At 41.1% G+C, this 19,267-nt stretch overlaps 1 protein-coding gene across 1 annotated transcript in view; it reads left to right on the top strand.

Annotated features, from left to right (window-relative positions):
* LOC143434915 (uncharacterized) overlaps positions 1 to 10,637 on the top strand; it is a 34,018-nt gene extending 23,381 nt beyond the window's left edge. The window contains exon 3 of the mRNA XM_076915435.1: positions 10,164 to 10,637. Within this exon, the coding sequence (XP_076771550.1) occupies positions 10,164 to 10,280 (117 nt within the window). The 3' untranslated portion in view covers positions 10,281 to 10,637. The remainder of the gene's footprint in view (positions 1 to 10,163) is intronic.
* Positions 10,638 to 19,267: the final 8,630 nt, after the last annotated feature.

Raw genomic sequence — 19,267 nt, 5'->3', positions numbered from 1 at the left:
GAGAGCTAGCCAAAAAATGAATAGTCCCCAAATTTTTTCTCTAAGACACTCATGGAAACTTAAGTGCGCACGCATGCGCGAGCGCACACTCACACACACACACACACACACACACACACACACACACACACACACACACTCAGAGAGTAATCAATCATGGCAACTAAAAAGTCCCAAACATACATAAGCTACAAAATGTGCATTTTTCTGCAAAGGAAGCTAAGTCTAGGTACCAGTAGCTGCCCACACAACAGGAAAGCAACAGCAACACTCTAAGGCATAATCTCATCATCTCCTATTTCCTGGAATTATAAATCAAATCACCATATTCATGAGGAGCTCTAAAGCTATGTCTTATATTTTTGTGCTATGTAGACAAAACCATGATTAAGTGAATTAAAAAACTGTGTCCTACTGTCTAACATTTCCCTAAGAAGAGATTCTCTAAATGGTGAGGAAACTGAGTGATATATTACACAGCCTCAAATGTAAAGACTATAAAATTATCTACAAAGCAATGAAGTCCCCGGGTAGTTAAATGGTCACACCAGAGTGCATATCTGAAATTCCTATAACAAAGGATCTTAAAAGTTTCCAAAAATACTGAGAAGTACTGAGAATTTTTTGTTGGTTTTTTTCCCTCTCCCCTTTGCAACAGAATGAGGGAATGAAGCATTTTTCTTGGACACTGAGGATAATTATAACTAATAATCTCCTTCTCCTTGGAGCAACATTCGTTGACGTTCCTTCATTTTAGGGTGGCTGGCTGACACAATTCAAATATAATTACTCCTCTTGCATGATAAACTCCAGCACTGTGAGCAAATACAGTATGTCTCATTGTCAAGGATGGCTAGGCAGCAGCGATGTGATAGAGACCTTTCAAGCCCTGCTGTAGCCCCCACCTTTGAAATCTGTGTGAGATGACAAAACTGACTTTTATTTCCCTTGGACTTTCTCAAGGTATCCTTATTAAGAAAAAAAAAAAGCCCAAGACCCATAAATTTAATCTACTGCCTGCCAATCACAATGGATTCTGCTGTCAGATACTCATGATACATGACCACAAAATTTAAATGTTATTGTTTCATACAAGAAGAAACCATTGCTTATGACTACTCCAAGCAGTCATGTGACAATTGGGACACTTCTTTGTTTTCTTCCTCCACCACTGAACAATAGCAAGTTCTGCAAAGGAGTAGCGGGAGATCAAAAGTAGACCCCGTCTCCTAGCTATCTCAGGAGACACCTGCATGATGAGTGAACGGTTATTTTTTAACATATATTTATTTCAGATTGATGGTGATACATGATTCTCAAGTGACTGCTACTTAAATAATCACTAGACTCTGACTTCCACCAACTTTTGAAAAGGAAATTATATTAATAAGAATGTTAATGTTATACAGATGTGAGTTTGAGTTTTGGGAAGAAAATAAGCCTTGAAATTTAAATGGAAAACATTCAACATGGCCTCCCAGCCACAAAGAGCAGTCTTTTCATTAATATGGTACATTCTGTGTTTTTTTCTATAGGTTCGAATGTATAGCTTTGGTTAATTTTTTTTCCATGAATGGCCATATATATCAACTTGACACCACTTTATCCCCAGCTGAATTTTAACATGTATTTTTACTTATTATTTTCTAGGACAATATTTTCACATTGAGCTTTTCAATTCCAGAAATTTCCTGGAACAAGAGAAGTCTTTGTTCAGAATACACAGCAGTATAAATGACGACATTACTCTATACGTACCTTAAGCATCTACAGGGGCAATTGCAGATGGCTGAGGCTTTCTCCTTGACATTCTAAAAATTCTATAAAGCTACCATGAACTGTTTTTCAGTTTCTGGCAATGTGTGGCTGTCAGGAAGAGAAGAAGTTGGCTCAGCACATCAGCTAGCTCTATTTCTTCATGAAATAGAACAATTGGAATCTAAATGAAATGACACCGGGTCATAAACAGAAGCTTCATTTGCTCCACACTGGTCAGACAACCTTCCGTAGTGTTTGCTTCCAGAATGGGCAGAATGTCATTTGGGAAAGGTGTCTCCTGAAGTCATGCAGAAATGCCAAATACATACGGCTAGTATCAGTGCACCCACAGATAGAGCAAATAAAATGGAGGCTTCGGCCATTTCATTTGCCACAGTTGTCTGGTTGCGGTTAGGAAATGCCGGCTGCCAGCCAGGGGCATTTAGCCAAAACAAAGAAACAGCACACCAAACATATTCTAGAGAACTGGCCCAGAGCAGCCCAGAAAACTGAAGTCAATGTGTGATGCAGAGAGAGTCATTTTCTCCACATGTCGCATGACCAACCTCTTAGGTGACATCTAATAATGGTCAGAAAGTTCCATTTTCCATGGGCTACAATGTCACCATCCAGCCACGGGTCATACAGTCACCTAAACACACCTCAGCAACTTCCTCTTTGTTGCAGAAGGCTTACACCTTTCTAGCTTGATGTTTCCTTGCCCTAGGAGACAGAGCTCTGCCATGCTGGAAGCGCCCACCCCATTGGCCTCCCTGTGCATACTCATCCGAATCAGTACTTATCTGCTACATACAGTTACACCTAAAATTGTTTAGGCACAATATGAAAAGTAGTTTAGAAATGAAAATCAAATAAATGTATCAGCCTACCAGAGGAGCTTCAAAAACATACTTGCTGGAACATTGTTTTTCAAAGTCTAGTGAAATCAGAGGCTTTACTTGAAGCTGTGTTTTGAGCTCTTTGTGTATTTCTTATTATTCCAAACAAGCCCCTCCACCTCTAAGCTGCCCACCTCGATTACCCTTAACTCCCAATGAGCCCCAACTCCATCCCACTGACCTACTATGCATGAAAAGTAAAATATTCAGGAGTTTGAACTAAAGAGAATGGGTTATGTAAGTGCAGCGAAAGTCCAAAAATAAAATAAAACAAACAAGACATAGACAGGTGACTGGGAGACATGCACCCGTATGCCATCTTGCCTCCACTCAAAGGCTGAGATTCCTCTCCGTGCATATTTAAATATGCATCAGCTCAGAGAAAGTTACACAATGTTTCCGTCAGCAAAAGATGTGGCACTTAGAGCAAGCATCAGGAAAATAAAAACTACAGACAAAATAGGCTGGATTTGCATATTTCACTTGAAATTAGGCAATGTTGCAGTGCATTGGAGACTCGTATGCATTGCATGTCAGTGGAGCTACTTTTCTTTCCCCCCAAGGTGACACTGGTGCTTGTCTTACCAAATATGATGCAGCTGACAAGTGTTTTCATGTAAGGAAGATATATGCCTCCCATCACCTTGTCAAGCTGAGTGAAGGCGAACTCCAGCACAGCCTTTCACAAGTGATTAGATGGTCGGCGTCATTAAAAGTCATAAAGTTAGACTGCAGCAGTGTGCCATGCATACATATGAACTCATCCAAGCGGCCTCCTTGAAGCAGGTGAGAGCTATCAACTTTGCCTCTGACCCAGTCATAAATTCTTGGCTGAGATTTCTTTCTTTTAGCATATCTTTGAAATTACACTCAACAGCAATGCTGCCTTGGCCAGACCCATTGTCTCCGCTTTCCTGGCCAAACCCCTACCCACTGGAGGTCCAAACATCTGATTTTGGTTCACTAACACAAAGAAAACAACCAATTGGCATTATTTATTCTTCCATGGAACTTTTTAAATTAATTTTCAAAGTGCTTTAAAAACTCTTGTCAATCAGCCTACTTTAAATTTTCCTTAAAAGGCTGCAAGGAAAAAAAGAAGGGTGTATTATTTAACTATCCCACAAAGTACAGGAATTAAGGCAAAAGACTTGAAATGACACTGCCAAGAGTCTGAATAATTTTGGCTGATCAGAAAATCAAAACAGAGTTCAAATTCATATCTTATAATGACCTACAATCTCCCCAATCCAATACACTAATATCCAGAAAAAAATACATCTGATTTCCTATAAATTTGATTTTTAAATGACCATGGCAATATACATGTAAAACTTGGAAAACACAATATTTGATCTTGAAATTCTACTTCTAAGACTCCGTCCTCAAAAATGAGTTCAAGTACATGGGCAGACATGTGTGCATAAGATGTTCAATGCATTGTTATTTATAATTAACAATTATAAAAGAAGGAGAATCATTAAGATTTTTTGATTAACTATTATAAATTCAGACATATTCCGGAGGCAGGGGGAAATACCAATGGCATCATATGATTTGTAAGACAGGGGAAATGGAATATTTAAGGATGCCAACCATACTAAACACGTAAATATAGAGGGAAATGAGTATAAATGCAACAGGACACCAACACACACTCATGTGAGTGTCTGAGGATTTCATGGCATTCTAATTCTCTGGGTTTGGCACATACGGACTTTCCTAATTTTCTACAATGAGCATCATTTATTTTTATGATCACAAGAAAATGAAGCGCAGAAGTTCCTCTGTAGACACAGAAGGTAGTGCTCACATTTCACAAAGCTCTTCCAAGTCATCTCAACACAGAGTCTCCAATACTAAGTACCCCAAACGCTTTTGAAAATCTTTTACAAGCCACTCAGAGCCCTGGTGCATATGGGAGGTGTCTCATCATGAGCCAGTGTTGCAGCACATGAGGTTTTGAGATCCTGTGCCTGAACGGACCTTGGTGGACAAGAGTGCCTTTCCTAGAGTGATTTCATTTCCCTGTGAAGGGCCTAAGGGCTGTCCACCCAGTAAAAAGGAGATGTGGTCATGGCATAGGGTGACAAGTCAGGTGACAGTGAATGTGTAATTTCAATATCATGCTTTCCAGTTGTAATAAAACAACATCTGGCACTTTACGAATTAAGAAGAGTCTCTCTTAGGTTAATCAACTTGACTCTAATGGATTCATTTCGGTCTTTACAAGGGCTGTTAAAAGTGTTTTAACCAAAAACATTAAGAGATTAAGAACTGGTTCAAACTCGGCTGGGATGTGGTTCAGTTGCTAGAATGCTTACCTTGAAGGATGGAAAGCCTTGAGTAAAAAGCCATCAGGCATGGCAGTGCATGCTATAGAAGCTGAGGCAGGAGGATACAAATGTAAAGCTAGCCTTAATGAGATGAGCATGATGACTGTTCTTGATTGTCACTTTCACTACATCTGGAATGAACTGCAATCCAGAAATGGAGGACACACCTCTGATTCAGATCTCGACACTGGAAGATACAGGCTTCCGACCTGGATCTAGGCATGGAGATCTTGAGGCATATTAACCATGAAAAGTTTAGGCCCAGGCAAGGTAGTACATGCCTTTAATCCCAGGAGACTGAGGTAAACAGATCTCTGAGGTCAAGGTCAGCCTGGGACAAAGCAAATTCCAGATCTAGTTTTGGTGGTACACACCTTTAATCTGGGCCACACCTTCTGCTGGAGGCCTACCTAAGAAGGAAGATTGACTTTTCTTTGCCTGCTTGCACTTACTTGCCAGGACATCTGTTGGAACTGGACTCTTCAGGATTCCAACTTATACAGAAACCGGGTGAAACAACTAACCTTACGTAACTGAGCAACTACTAGATTCTCAGACTTCGCATTCACAGCTGCCCATTGTTGGGTTCCTTGGACTGCAGACTGTAAGTCATTACCGTAAATTCCCTTAATATAGAGAGACATTGTATAAGTTCTATGACTCTAGAAAACCCTAGTACAGTGAGTTCAGGTCAACTTGAGTTACATAATTAGACTGTCTCATTAAAAAGACAAGAGCAGGCTGCATGTATTCCTGCATGACCCCTTTAATCACATTTTCCATTGTTAGAGTTGACTAACACTCTAGCAAGACTCGTGCTAGCACATATATTAATACAATAGAAATAGAAATTATTGTAACTACCAAGCAGAATGTCTGTATAGAGAAGATTGAGTCCTTTGGTTGTTCCCATGGATCCACTCTTCCAGTGAACTCTCATCATCACAGAACAGAGTGTTTTCTGCTCGGTGCTTTTTTTTTAAAATAAGTTTTTTTTTAAGATTTATTTATTTATTTATTTATTTATTTATTTATTTATTTATATGAGTACACTGCAGCTGTCTTCAGGCAAACACTAGAAGAGGGCATCCGATCCCATTACAGATGGTTGTGAGCCACCATGTGGTTGCTGGGAATTGAACTCAGGACCTCTGGCAGAGAAGTCAGTGCTCTTAACTACTGAGCCATCTCTCCAACCCTCTGCTCAATGCTTTATGTGAGCAAAAACTGTGGAATATTTGAGCATATCAAATAGAGATCTCAGAAACTTCTAGAAGAGATTAAAGTATCCCCACACACTAAAGAAGAGGAAGAGAAGAAGGGGGAGAAAGGGATTAATATGAAGGCAAAGGAAGCTAAAGGGTTGCAGAAGAAATAAAATGGCCAACACGTTTTGTGATAAAGCCAGCTGCACCTACCCCAGAAGGCAGGCTGCTTCTGCTTGTATAGATCCTGTGCTGAGTTCTCTCATGGAGAAACAACGATTCAGAAACCATACAGACTTGGGGCCAGTTCTCATTTAGTTCCAGTACTTGAACGATCTGCAAAGAAAACAAAAACCAAGAGTTTTTTAAATGAACATTTAACTTTTGAGAAGTGTAGGTGAAAGTACTGCAGTCCCATCATTTCCATTCCTGTGACCCTCCCATTCCCCCCCCCCCACTTCTTATTTTTAAATAGTACGTTGCAATACAGCCCATAATAAGATCCTGTGAGACTGGCTTTAATTTCTCTTTTTCCTATTCACTCATTTTAAGTTTTGGGACTAAGCAGGAGTAAAATCAATCTAGCAAGGCTTCAGTACAAACACATAAATATAAAACTCTTAGATAATAAGACTTCCAAAATTCCAGTGACCAATGGAGCTTATTAATCTGAACAAAAACTCATTTTACTTTAATCTCCATATTATTTTTCTTATTTAAAAAGCAACAGATGTTTAAGACAGAAAACATTGTTAAAAACAAGACAGAGAAGAGAACCCCAGCATCTGGAGGCAGAGGCCCGAGGGTTTTGTGAGTTTGGTACCAGTCTCATCTACATGGTGAGTTCCAAGACAGCTGGACTACAGAGAGTTCTCTATAACTAAAGCCTCTCTAGAAGCTAAAATACAAAACAAAGTACAATAAGATAAAATAGAGAAAACAAAGATTTTTCTCATAGTACCAGAGACCAAATGTTATAAGAATTCTGATAGTCTTTTTACCTTTGTAACATAAAATGTCTGTGTGTGCTTCATCATCTGTGCTTTCTGTAAATTGTTCAACTATTCTCAAGTGTTTCCCACATACTGGCAATTTTTTTCACATTATTACTTTCCAATAAAATACTTGAAAATAAATTCAAAGTATATGCAATTTTTTAAATAAATTAAAAACTGTGGCATCATGGAGCACAAAGAACCTGAAGCTTTTGATTCTTTTGCAATATATGAATTATCCTCCATAAATTCTGTTGCAATTTACAATCCCAAGAACAATCAAGTTTGTAAAAATGTCTTTTGACATAGTCCTATTTATCTTTTTTGTTTGTAAATAACAGGTTAGGTATGGGGAAGTGTATACTAAAAGTGAAGTTATTTCTGTCTGTCTAGAAAGTATTTCTGTCAGTTTTCTCAAACCTTCAAAGGCACCGAGCAATGGCGGGGCAGAAGTGTAACCTTGGGAATTGTCCACTACAACTTCTCTGAGTCCTCACCAACCGTTTACTCTGTGAAAAGTAGGAAATGGGGTGCAGGGTCACAATGAGCAAACTCCACTCCCAAACTCCACTGACAGTCACAGGCCCCCACAGGTCTGCAAGAAGCAGAAATTTGAAGAAGTGCACATATATACAGTGAACACCATATCCACTTCAAATAACTGCTCATTAAATCAGAAACCACCTTTGGCCACTATATCCATTCATTTAATCTGAATGAAGCACAAGGAAATATATTTTGGATTTACTAAGTGACTGGCCTTTTGAGTCTAAGAACCTTATTATCTGTACTATTCTGAATGACTGGAGAGATCTAACAAGGTTTTCTGTGTGATGCATAGATGGTACCAACCAACTCAGGGAAGGCAAGATGCTAAGAGCTGAAAGCAGACTCATCACTCAGGTAATATCATAAAACTCTAATGTCCCCAGGGCAAGGCTTCTAAGTGATAAAAAGTGTCAAAGAATGAGTGGGTGCCAGCATGTCAGGATTTTAATTCACAGGAGAGGGAATTTGGAGAAAATAACCACTGGAAAACTGATGAAAAGACAGAGCTTTAGATATTTCCCAACCTTGTCAAGAGCAGGAGAGATATTCTACGAGTGTGGGTTTCCTAACCTGAAATGTGCCATGCCCCATTCTGCTGCCCTCTGGGAAGGTGTTCTGGTAGGACTGATCTGTAGATACACAGGCAGAGAGGTCATTGAGCCGGTGTCCCCATTCTGTCTGCCCAGAAGGTTAAGCCTCTGGATACTCAAGGTTTGCACATGATTCCACTGTCAGTGTTGCTCCTGGGTGACTTCTCTGTCATTTCCAAGTCACAAAGGTAAAAGGACAAACTATAAATTTCTCCCTGTAATGAACAAGAATCTTTCAGGAGCTCTGATGATTGAATACCCCTATGAGGCTTTACAGCACGTAACTTTCATTACCCAGAGCAGAGATACGAATTGTCTTTACTAACAAAAGCCTTCAACATGTTAAATAGGACACTCAAATGGGCTTGGAAGACCCTTGCCACCAACGGGACGGCTTCACATGGAGGAGACTTGTTTACTAAACGTGTATTATTAAGAATAAGCAGTAACTTTCTGAGTCTTCTTGGGGTTGATTAAAACCTTTTGTTTGGATGTTTCCGAAACACCACAGAGACTTGCTCCGTGTGGATTAAATTTATAAAGACCACCGAGGCCTACAACAGAAAACGCTGTTGCTCCTCATCCTGGGTTAGGCTATGAGTAAAGAGCAGCAGGCCTTCCCTTACAGAAGTCTGCTCCCTGCATCTTTACCCCTCTCCACTCAGCTCTGCTCAATGCTGATGTCCCCTTCCAAGGTGGAAAACCATTCATGTTCTATAAATGTGAATCTGCCAGCAGATTATACCCAAACTTTACCACACTAAAAGTTTAAAAATTGAGTAAATGGGGCTGGAGAAGGCTCAGTGGTTAAAAGCACCGTCTGCTCTTCCAGAGGTCCTGAGTTCAATTCCCAGCACCGACATGGTGGCTCACAACCATCTGTAATGAGATCTGATGCCCTCTTCTGGTGTGTCTGAAGACAGTGACAGTGTACTCACATACATAAAATAAATAAGTCATTAAAAAAAATTGAGTAAATGATTGTATTCATCTGTGGATGTTAAGATTATATCTTTAATACCATGGGGCCAATTTTCTAAAACAGACTTCCAACGCAAACAAGAAAACAAATAAATCTATGATCCAAATGTGTCCGATAGAGGGTTCATTGAAATGAATCTTACAGAGAACAGTGACTGTTTATTGTAACTAAATTCTAGCCTTTCTCCCCAGTTACAAACACTGTCACCCAAGAAATGAGTTGTCTATGGGGAAGGTTGTTGAGTGACTTTGATGGTTATACCTTTTCAGACTGTTTCATAAAAATACTCTCTCCCAACCCTGAAGTGTAAACTTCCGGTTTCTTTGAAAAGTCAGTTGTGTCGGATGGTGTTTTGCTGGGGCAAACCCGTAAAAGAGTATTTTCCTGAAGTAGACATAGGTGAAAGGATGTTCACTAAAGTAAACACATGAAAGGATGCATGATGTTAAGAAGAACCCAACAGATGGTGGATAACACTGGGTGGTATTGGTATGCCTTATCATTGTTTATTGTTTGTCTGGACTCCAGAGAGAGAAACATATCAAAAAACTTCTGGTGGTGTGCTAGCGGCTTCCTGCCACTTCTATGGACTCAGGCCAATTGTCAGAGTGATGTCAGCTGCTACAAACTTACATGGAGTTTTGTTAAGAAAGACACGTGCAAAGGCAAGACACCTGGTGAGGTGAGACCAGTGAAGGGCACGTGATATTTAGAGGGAGTATAAATAGGACCCAACAGACTGTGAGAGGGGCTTGCTTGCATAGCTAGCTTTGCAGCGCTTCTTGGTCTTCGTGGTTGATCTTCACTTTGTTGAGAGAGGCACTTCTCTTGGTGTCCCGTTCCTGGTAGGTCGTGCCTCTGCTGCTGATTCAGGTTTCCTATCCTGACACTACTGAACTGGACTGCGGATATATTCATGAAGCAGATCTAGCTGCTGCTGCTGATTCCTGTGAACTGAACTGCTGATTTTCTGACAGCACAGATGGGATTTTCTCCAAAGAACAATTTCTAAACAGGTCCACTTCCTCCGCATCCTAATAACCTTTCTTTCCCACTACCTCTGGTGGGTGGTGGCTGGAAGGGGAGTTAACGCATGTAAGAGCCATTATTAAAAATAGGGTGAGGAAAAATAAAAGCCTTTGTTTGATCTAATGATAAGAGAGTTGACTTAGCAATGCAGAGTTTGTATTAGACATTGTGACTCTTGCTCGAAAGCAGCTCCTTAAGCCTCAAGAAATAACTCAGACTACAGAGGTGGTTGTTCTTGGTTCCACTGTTCAAATGCCTCTGTTGCTCTGAGAATTTTGTTCCTTGACAAGTATACTGTGCGGTACAAATATCTATACTTAATACCTCAGTTTGGCAGATTGTCTCCACTGTTTTACTGAGATCCATTTAGAGTAGTCTTGATACTTCCATTCTCAATCTCCTCTTGATCATGTTAAAGTGAAAGACTTTCATTAGGATAAAGAGATGGCTTGTTGGGTTAAGCGCTTGCTGTGCAAGCATCAAGACCTCAGTTCAGACTCCTAGCACCCATGGAAAAACCTAAGCACAAGACTGGAGAGTAAGCCCAACAATTAAGAGAGTAGACACCTTCCATAGATAGTCGAAGTTTGGTTCCCAGTCCCCAAGTTGGGCTGCCCACAACCATCTGTATAACTCCAGCTTCTAGAGATCTGATACTTCTGGGCAGTCAGTGAGCTCCTGGTTCAGTGAGATATTCTTCAGAAAAAGGTAAGGTGTGAAATACTTCAAAATGTCAACCTTTAATTTCTATACCAATGAGCATACAAATACACATGAAAAGCACAAATACAGACGTGTGCACACAGAGAGAAAATAAAATAAAGACATGTACACACAGAGAGAGAAAATAAAATACAAGATGTACATTTTCCCACAGCCATTATTCTAAGGACTCCACAGTCTCTAGTGAAAGATGTTCTTTACGGAAGTCAAAGAGTTTTTATTTTTAAGTCATTCTCACACTTATTATTGTGATATAAGCTTACTGGCCCATGGAATAAAGCTGGAGGAATTTGCTAAGGCCATCCTGTCAGTAAAGTTCTCTTCGGCTAACTTTGAATGTCAGCTAACCCTTCTTGTGGCAAGAAAGCCACTGAGACACAGCGTGAATAAAATGGAATCTATATTCTTATGCAAAATTGATTTTCACTGAGTTTCCAACTGTGCCTGAAAATAATGCATGCTATTTAAAGGGAGTTTGCAACATTTCAGGAATGCCAAACACTGGTAAACAGTTCAGAACCACGTGTGTAAAGAGACAATTAATTGCTGAGTAATGAAAACCAGGTTCTCTGGGTTATTTTTCCTACAAAGTGATTCCAGGGTGATCTTTCCCAAACTCAGAAGAGCATGAGCTGTTCACTCACCATGCTACAGTTCTGAATGACACCTTACTCCAGAACCCCGCCTCCTGCCCATCCATTCCTGGTTAGTTCACTTCCCGTGCTACAGTTCTGAATGATGTCTTACTCCAGAACCCCATGTCCTGTTCTCCTTTCTACCATTAGCCAAGGGCCATATGCTCTAACAACAAACTGCACTCTGCCAAGCTGTGATGACCTCTTCTGAGCATGGTGCTGAGACTGAAGAGCACCTCTGTCCCAGAGCCCAGTCAACAGGCCTTGGCCTCACTGTCCCCCTCCTGTGTTTACTTCTATCTGCAAACTGATTCTCATGGCTCTTGCTGTCATTTGAAGGAAGCATTCTGGACAGAAGCCTCCTTTCACTCCAAGACTCTTTTAATGTATCCAAAACAGTTCTCAAATCATGAATTGTCAGACTCCTAACAATTCTAGAAATTCTAGAAATTTCGAGACTAACGGAGGCATTGTTTCTACAAAGCCAAGTCAAGATGGCGACAGCCATCTTCTAAGGTTCTCTGCCTGTCCTCTGCTGGTCTCAGAACAGCACTCCATAGGCTTTGTGTGTCATCCAAACTTGTGATTAGTACCAGTTCTATTTGCTAAGATCATTCTCTTCAGAGCAGAGAAGGCTCAGATGCCCAGATACATATGGAGGAAGAACTATCTCCCTCAGTAAACTATCTCAGCTTGTAGTAATAATGAGCAAACTCGTTTCCAATCGTAGGTCCTCGCGTCATCTCCTCAGACCCTCAGGTAACCCTGAATTTGTCCTAGTCCCCTGGACATTAAAGACTGGGGTTTGAGTCAAGTCCCATTATAACTAATTTACTTACAAGTTAGTGTATGGCTTATGTCTTTTGGTTCTGCATTCTTATGTATTGACATCTGGAGTCATGAATTGTGGAAGGACCAGCCCTTCTTAGGATTCATCTTTCAGAGATAATGAGCAGTGAGTCTTTTAAACACAAACCAGCACTTCAGACTCTGAGCCACAACCACTTGCTTTACTGGGCTCTCAACGCTGCCCTTAACCCTTCATGCTAGTTACCTCAAGGCCAGAAAACAGACAATACAGTGCCACATCTAAATCCCCTCAAAATGACCTGTCCTGGTTTGCTTTACTGTTACTGTGATTAAACATTGATCAAAAGTAACCAGGGAGACAGTGACTGGTGACCAGTTTGTCCTTGCATCCTGGTACTTTTCTTGTTTTGTTTATATTTTTCCCCTGCTGTGATAAGGGGATGTCCCCCAAATATATTTCAAGGAGAATAAAAGTTATTCTGAATCAAATATGAGTGGCTAAAACCCAGGAATATGGATTCTGGCAACCCTGAATGACATGTTTCACTGTAGAAGTGGTTATGTGGGTTTATATAGCCACAGGTCACAATAAAGCAGAGGAGAACTCTGCTACATGTTTCAGGTGCTATCTGGTAACATTCATAACTTGGAGGTTTGTGGAAGCTAAGGATCTACAGACTAACAGAATCCGAAGGTTTTACCTGATAGTTAGAAGGATATTAGTTCAGATCAGAAGTGATGATAACTGGTTATTATTAAGATTAAAAATAGTCCAAGATAATCTTGGTGTTCAATCTTTAACATTCCAACTTCCACAACCCTGAAAGCAGCCTGGATCTCGGACATTAGCATGGCTTCAGGCTGCAGTGCAGGCTACTCACATCAATATGGCCCTAGGGGCAGCATGGTTCTCTGACATCAGCATGACTTCAGGCTGCAGCATAGACCAGGATATCCACTGTGGCCTTCTGGGGTTAACACAGGCCACAAACATCAACACCATGAACACCAACTCAGACCCCAGCTGCCACAGGACCATAAACCCAGACAGGGTCCTCAGCAGCAGTACAGACCTGAATATGATCATGGCTTTAGGCGGGAACTGGAGCCACCCACATCCACATGGTCCCTGGGGCAAGCATGGCCCACATCAACATGGCTTCAGGTCACAGCATAGGTCATGGCTGTTCACAAGGTGTTAGGCAGCAACACAGGCCACAGACATCTAGATGGCCCTTGCTGCATCAGCCCTGACCCCACACATGGACCTCAGCAGCAGCATGAACCACAGGAGGTTTAGTCCAGAAAGCGAAGGTTTCTCTTCTTTCTCTGCCTTCCTCATTACGATTCTATGACCACAAGTTTTGGGGTTGAGTCTGCATCTGCATAAGTTGTAGCTGCCGCACACCACCTGCTAACCACACTGGACAACGGACATCTCTCTCATACCTTTCACTGCCATCATGTCTCCAGTTCTGCCCCTCTCCACATCGAAGCACCGCTCCACTCCTTCTTTTCCACATCTGCATTGCACATTCATTCATTCCTCAGAGTGATGCCCACTGGCCTCAAATTCCCGCTAGAGGCCAGAGCAGGGCAGCCTTCACTTTTTGTACTTCTAACCTCTATTTGAACATTTGAAAGTTACCCGCAATTACACCAATGGAATAATATGTGCTTAGGAAATAGAAAGGAGAAGGGAGAGAAGAGAGAGGAAGAGAGGGAGATGCAGAAAGAGAGGATGTCAGGAAGTGAGAGGAAGGAACAGAGGGGAAGAAGAAAAGGGAGGAAAAGGGAGGGAAGATTTTTTTTTCTCTCATGGAAACACAATGCTTCTTTTCTGTTTTGGTTAGTAGGGTGGTTGGTTGTTTGGTTGTTTGGTTGTTTTTTTGTAGCTGCTTGTATTCTAATGCTAATTATGTTCCACCAAAAACTGTTTGTACAAGAATCTCTGCGCTTAGCTTCTGGGTACTCTGTTGAGGCACCAGAGGCAAAGAAGGTACACGAGTTTCCAACAATATAATAGAATACCTCTAACTTCAGCCCTAACAGATGTCTCAACAACAACAAAAACGATTAGAACTTTCTGAGTGAAATCAATCACTTTTCTGTTTCAAATTACCAAATCCAGAATGATTTTGTTTGAGTTTTATTTTAGAAAACTGGAGTGAGCATTTCCTTTAACAGGTTCCAGAATGGGCCAATTTCTATGTCAAATCCTTTCTCTGCTTATTGAGCATTTGATCAGTGGAAATAAAGGATCAGCTTTTAAGTCCTTGGGCCAGTATACCTCAGTGACAGCTGAAATTCCAAATGGGTGGGAAAGCCATCTTCCAGTTCATCTGCAGCTAAGCTCTCAAAAGACAGCAGAGTTAGTTAGTGCTGATACCGGAGCTGGGGAGCTGGGGAGCTGGATAGGAGGGAGGGAGGGAGAGAGGGAGGGAGGGAGGGAGGGAGGGAGGGAGGGAGGGAGGGAGGGAGGGAGGGAGGGGGGCAATGGACAATGTCATCTAACAGTTACTACAATAGAAAATTCTGGTTATAAAATGTCATGGCTCCCAATCTCCAAAGTTAAATTCCTTTGACACTTTCTCCTGTAGCCTTATGAAACTTGATGTATTATTATTCGAGAGAATTTTCTGTCATTAATCCTATTCTGACCATACAATATGATTCAGGGCTGGGTAAGGTCCATTCAGGAAAACAAGGAGAGTTTAAATGAATCATGCTATTATAGTGGTTTTCTGTAAAAACATGCGTATCACCTTTCCTATTATATGTTTCAGCTACAGAAATTGCATAATACTGAAGTTTCACACACTGGGAGACTTCGATACTTTAAAAAAGCATACAGCTTTTAAAAAAAAAATGTCATTCTCCTTTAACAGTAGAATGAAATACAGAAAACTCCTCAAAACTCAGCTCTAAGTCATCATCTGGTTGTCTGGGCTTGTGTCAACTTTGAGAACTCTCATTTGCAGGGCCTGCCATGAGGACTGCTGCCTCCACTGACTGGGGCTCCACCCCCCACCACCACCACACACACATCCCAGCTTAGGCAAACTCCTCTGCCAATTCTGTTGGGTAGACATTCTTATGGCCGCTTTACCGACCAGAAGAAACAGGTTTGCAAAGTTGGAGTCAATTGCCTAGCCATTTGCCCACCAAATCCATGTGTGCTACCTTGCCAGCTCCACTCATTAAATACCTGATAGATCCATGAGAAAAAAACTTCGCCTTTTCTCCCTATTTGTCTTGATTTGCTCAGACACAAAGAACTGAACAGTACCTCCAAGAAACAGTTATTGGCAGCTCTGGGGGCCGGGTGTATTGCTTCCTGCTCTTCGATCTTTAGTTTCTCTAAAGACAGCCCGAGGGTTCTGGCACTCACTGTTCTTTCCAAGTCTCCAGATGCTCTTGTAGCAAGGATTGAAACTAGCAGCTCCATGGTGACCAGGAAAAGCAAATGACCCCGGAGTGCCCCCAGCTGGTTCTGACTGGTAAATAACCATAGCAACAGCTAAGAGTTGGGGAGGACAGACAGAGGTTGGGTTTTAGGATTTCCTGGGCTTAGAACAGGAAGAAGAGGAGGAGGAGATCCCCTATGCTTTAGGAGAGTGTGGAGAGAGGAGAGACACAGAGGCCGCCATGGGGTGGAGAAGCAAGGAAGAGCACCTGGGCTCCAGGCCAAGAAAGCTCGGCCCAGAGAGCTGCACAAATGGGTCCGGAGGGTCCAAGATGGAGCATAGAGTTAGTAAGTAGTAACGGGGTTAACAGCGTGGAGGTTAGGCAGTCTCCCAGCTATTGTGTTGTTTAAGGCATATTGAAATATAGTGTGTGTGTGTGTGTGTGTGTGTGTGTGTGTGTGTGTTTCATTCGGAAACATAAACCACTGAGGTAGGTATTTACCAGCCTCTGGAATTTATTGATGAATTAATTATTACAACATTTGATTTTTGGGGTTTCTTGTTTTGTTTTGGTTTGTCCCCTAAGTCCATCTACAAATAAAAGAATTGCTTTATCTCTAGCTTACAAACCACAATAAGAATCAGACATTTTTCTTATTAGCTATTTTATGCACCCAAAACTTGAAATCAACAATCCTGTCAATCTTCCTTCTCTCCCAATCTTGTAATTTACAGACTTTAAAAAGCTGCTTTCCGAAGTTACTGTAGCCTCCCAATTTATAAGTATTCTTTGATTCCTATTTCTTCTTTTCTCCTGAGTCACACACCTGGGCTTCCCACCTTTAGGGGCCTTGGAATGGCAAGTTAAAAATTAACAACGTCTCCTCTTCACTCTTGACCCAACCTAGAAGTGATAGTCTCGAAACCACCTGCAATTCAAGGATATTAATTTCCTCCATGTTAAGCAGGAGTTGCAAATTTAAATGTCAAGTAGGAAGATCCTGCAAGTGAACAGGGGCTGAAATCTGAAGAATCAAATTCAGCTTCACACTCCTGACTGCTTCGCCCAGACCCAGTGTATCCACATGACCAACATTTTGAAGGGAAATTCTTTTCAAATCTCTATTTTCATATGAGAAAATCATCTACACTTAAAGATTGTAAAGTAATTAACTTTAGGCCATTGTACTCAGTTGAGTCTCAAGGTCTCTATGCTAAAATGTTCTTCCTAAGATGTTTTACAACTTCTTTTTAATTATAAAGGAAGAAAGACTGAGGTGACATAGTGGTTACGAGAACTTGTTGCTTTTGCAGAGGACTTGGGTTTGGTTCTCATCTCTCACTCGAAGGCTCACAGTCATAGGTAACTCTAGTTCCAGGGCATCCAACACTGTCTTCTGGCCTCCACAAGCACCAGGCATGCACAGTGTGTGTGTGTGTGTGTGTGTGTGTGTGTGCACAAAGGCACGACATCCATACACACATAAAAATACATTAAATCAATCTGTAAAAAAGCATACAGGAAGTTGATGCAGCAGATTTCCAAGGACGACTGATACCTCCTAATTGGGAGGTGATGACATGTCTAAGCATGACGGAGTAGATTATACAACAGGGAAACAGAAGAAAGGACGGACATTGCCATTTCACTGCCTTAAACATCTCTCATCCCTTTGTTTCTCTCCGCTCGCTGCAAACAAAGTACATATTCATCTAGACTGTAGATCTTTAGATCCTCATACTTGATCTCTTCCCCCTCCAGAACACCTTGCCTTCTTTTTCCAATTCCCCTATTGCCTAGAAAACCTTTCTTCTTTGTCCGGCTCACGCCTAGTCTGAGCATCATCCTCAAACTCTGCGAGTACCACAGCTGAGCTCTGTCCATCTCTAGCCATGGGACAACAAAATCTCTCCCAACTGAAAAACACACCAGGAGTGGAGGGAAGGCCTGGCAGCTAAATGCATGCATTGCTCTTACAGGGGACCCACGGTCCGTGACTCTCACTCACCTGTAACCCCAGCTCTAGGGAATCTGATGCCCTCACAGACATCTGTACCCACATATACACATGCATAGAGAGAAACAAGCACATATTCATAATTTAAACATAAAAATAAATCCTTAAAATAAAATAAATAATCATCTTATCCTTAGAGTTGCAATATAATAATGGAATAGATAAGAGCCTATAAGTTGCCAGATACAATGGTAGTCAATAGGGACACAAGCAAAAAACCATATAGTTCAATGACTATAAATGTTTAATAAAGACTTGATTCAAGTTAGCATCACTAGAGGGCACGTGACCACCAGTTGGAATACTATAGCACTTTCTGTTCTAATTGTTACCGGTTTTCAAAAATAGTAATTCCCTCCTTTTTATATACATTTGTTTTTACTTTACTTTTTTATGTATAGGTCTTCTACCTGTACTGTTTTCCCCGTGTGTATGTCTGTGAACTGGTGTGGGTACTTGGTATCCAGGGAAGCTAGAGGAGAATTTCAGATCTCTAGAACCAGAGTTACTGTTGGTTGGGAAGCATCACGTGGGGCTTGAACTCAGGTCCTCTGGAAAAACAGCTACCTCTCCAGCCCCGACAATCAGTGATTTCCTGAGATGATGAACATGTGAGGAACTAGGCACTCTCATAATCTAATTCAGTAATCTTTTCAACATAAGTAAAGTTTATCAAGTATAATTATAAAACCCCACTAAAATAATTTTTGTATGTACATATTAAAACAGCATTTCACTAAAAACATACAGAGAATTATTACGCATAGACAGTTAAAAGTTTCCATATATGTGCAGATAGCATGATTGAAATGGACCAAAATAAAAATAATTGTGCAGATGGAATTCATGGGATTCTTTTTTAAATTAGAATATCTTGTACATTCTGAGTGTCCCATAAGAGGCATCTATAGAATTTATAATCAGTGAAAATCTCTGTGAGAACCATAATGTCAGCTCTTCCAACCAGAGTGATGGGAACAAGATGACAGATTGTTGGATTCTAAAGCTTCCTTCCTTCACAAAAAAATAATAAATAAACAACTCCATGCTGGCGAAGACTACTGTGGGAGCACTCCAGAGTGTAATAACAAAGCTGGGAAAAGGGCAACTCCATGCTGGTGAGGACTGCTGTGGGAGCACTCTAGAGTATAATAACAAACCAGAGTGTGTGTGTGTGGGGGGGGGGGGGGGGGGGGCTGTACAGCAGACAGATAAAAATGGCTGCACAGAAAACTGTAATAAACAGTATGTTTGTACCAAACCCTTCTGCAGTTGAACAGCTGGCATCTAAAGCAGTCCCTTTAGCATTACCTCACTCTGAATGGAAGGAA

The sequence above is a fragment of the Arvicanthis niloticus genome, chromosome 18 (assembly GCF_011762505.2).
Source record: "Arvicanthis niloticus isolate mArvNil1 chromosome 18, mArvNil1.pat.X, whole genome shotgun sequence".
NCBI classification, from domain to species: domain Eukaryota; kingdom Metazoa; phylum Chordata; class Mammalia; order Rodentia; family Muridae; genus Arvicanthis; species Arvicanthis niloticus.
The sequence above is the reverse complement of the archived record's forward strand: the minus strand, read 5'-3'. Positions and strand labels throughout refer to the sequence as shown.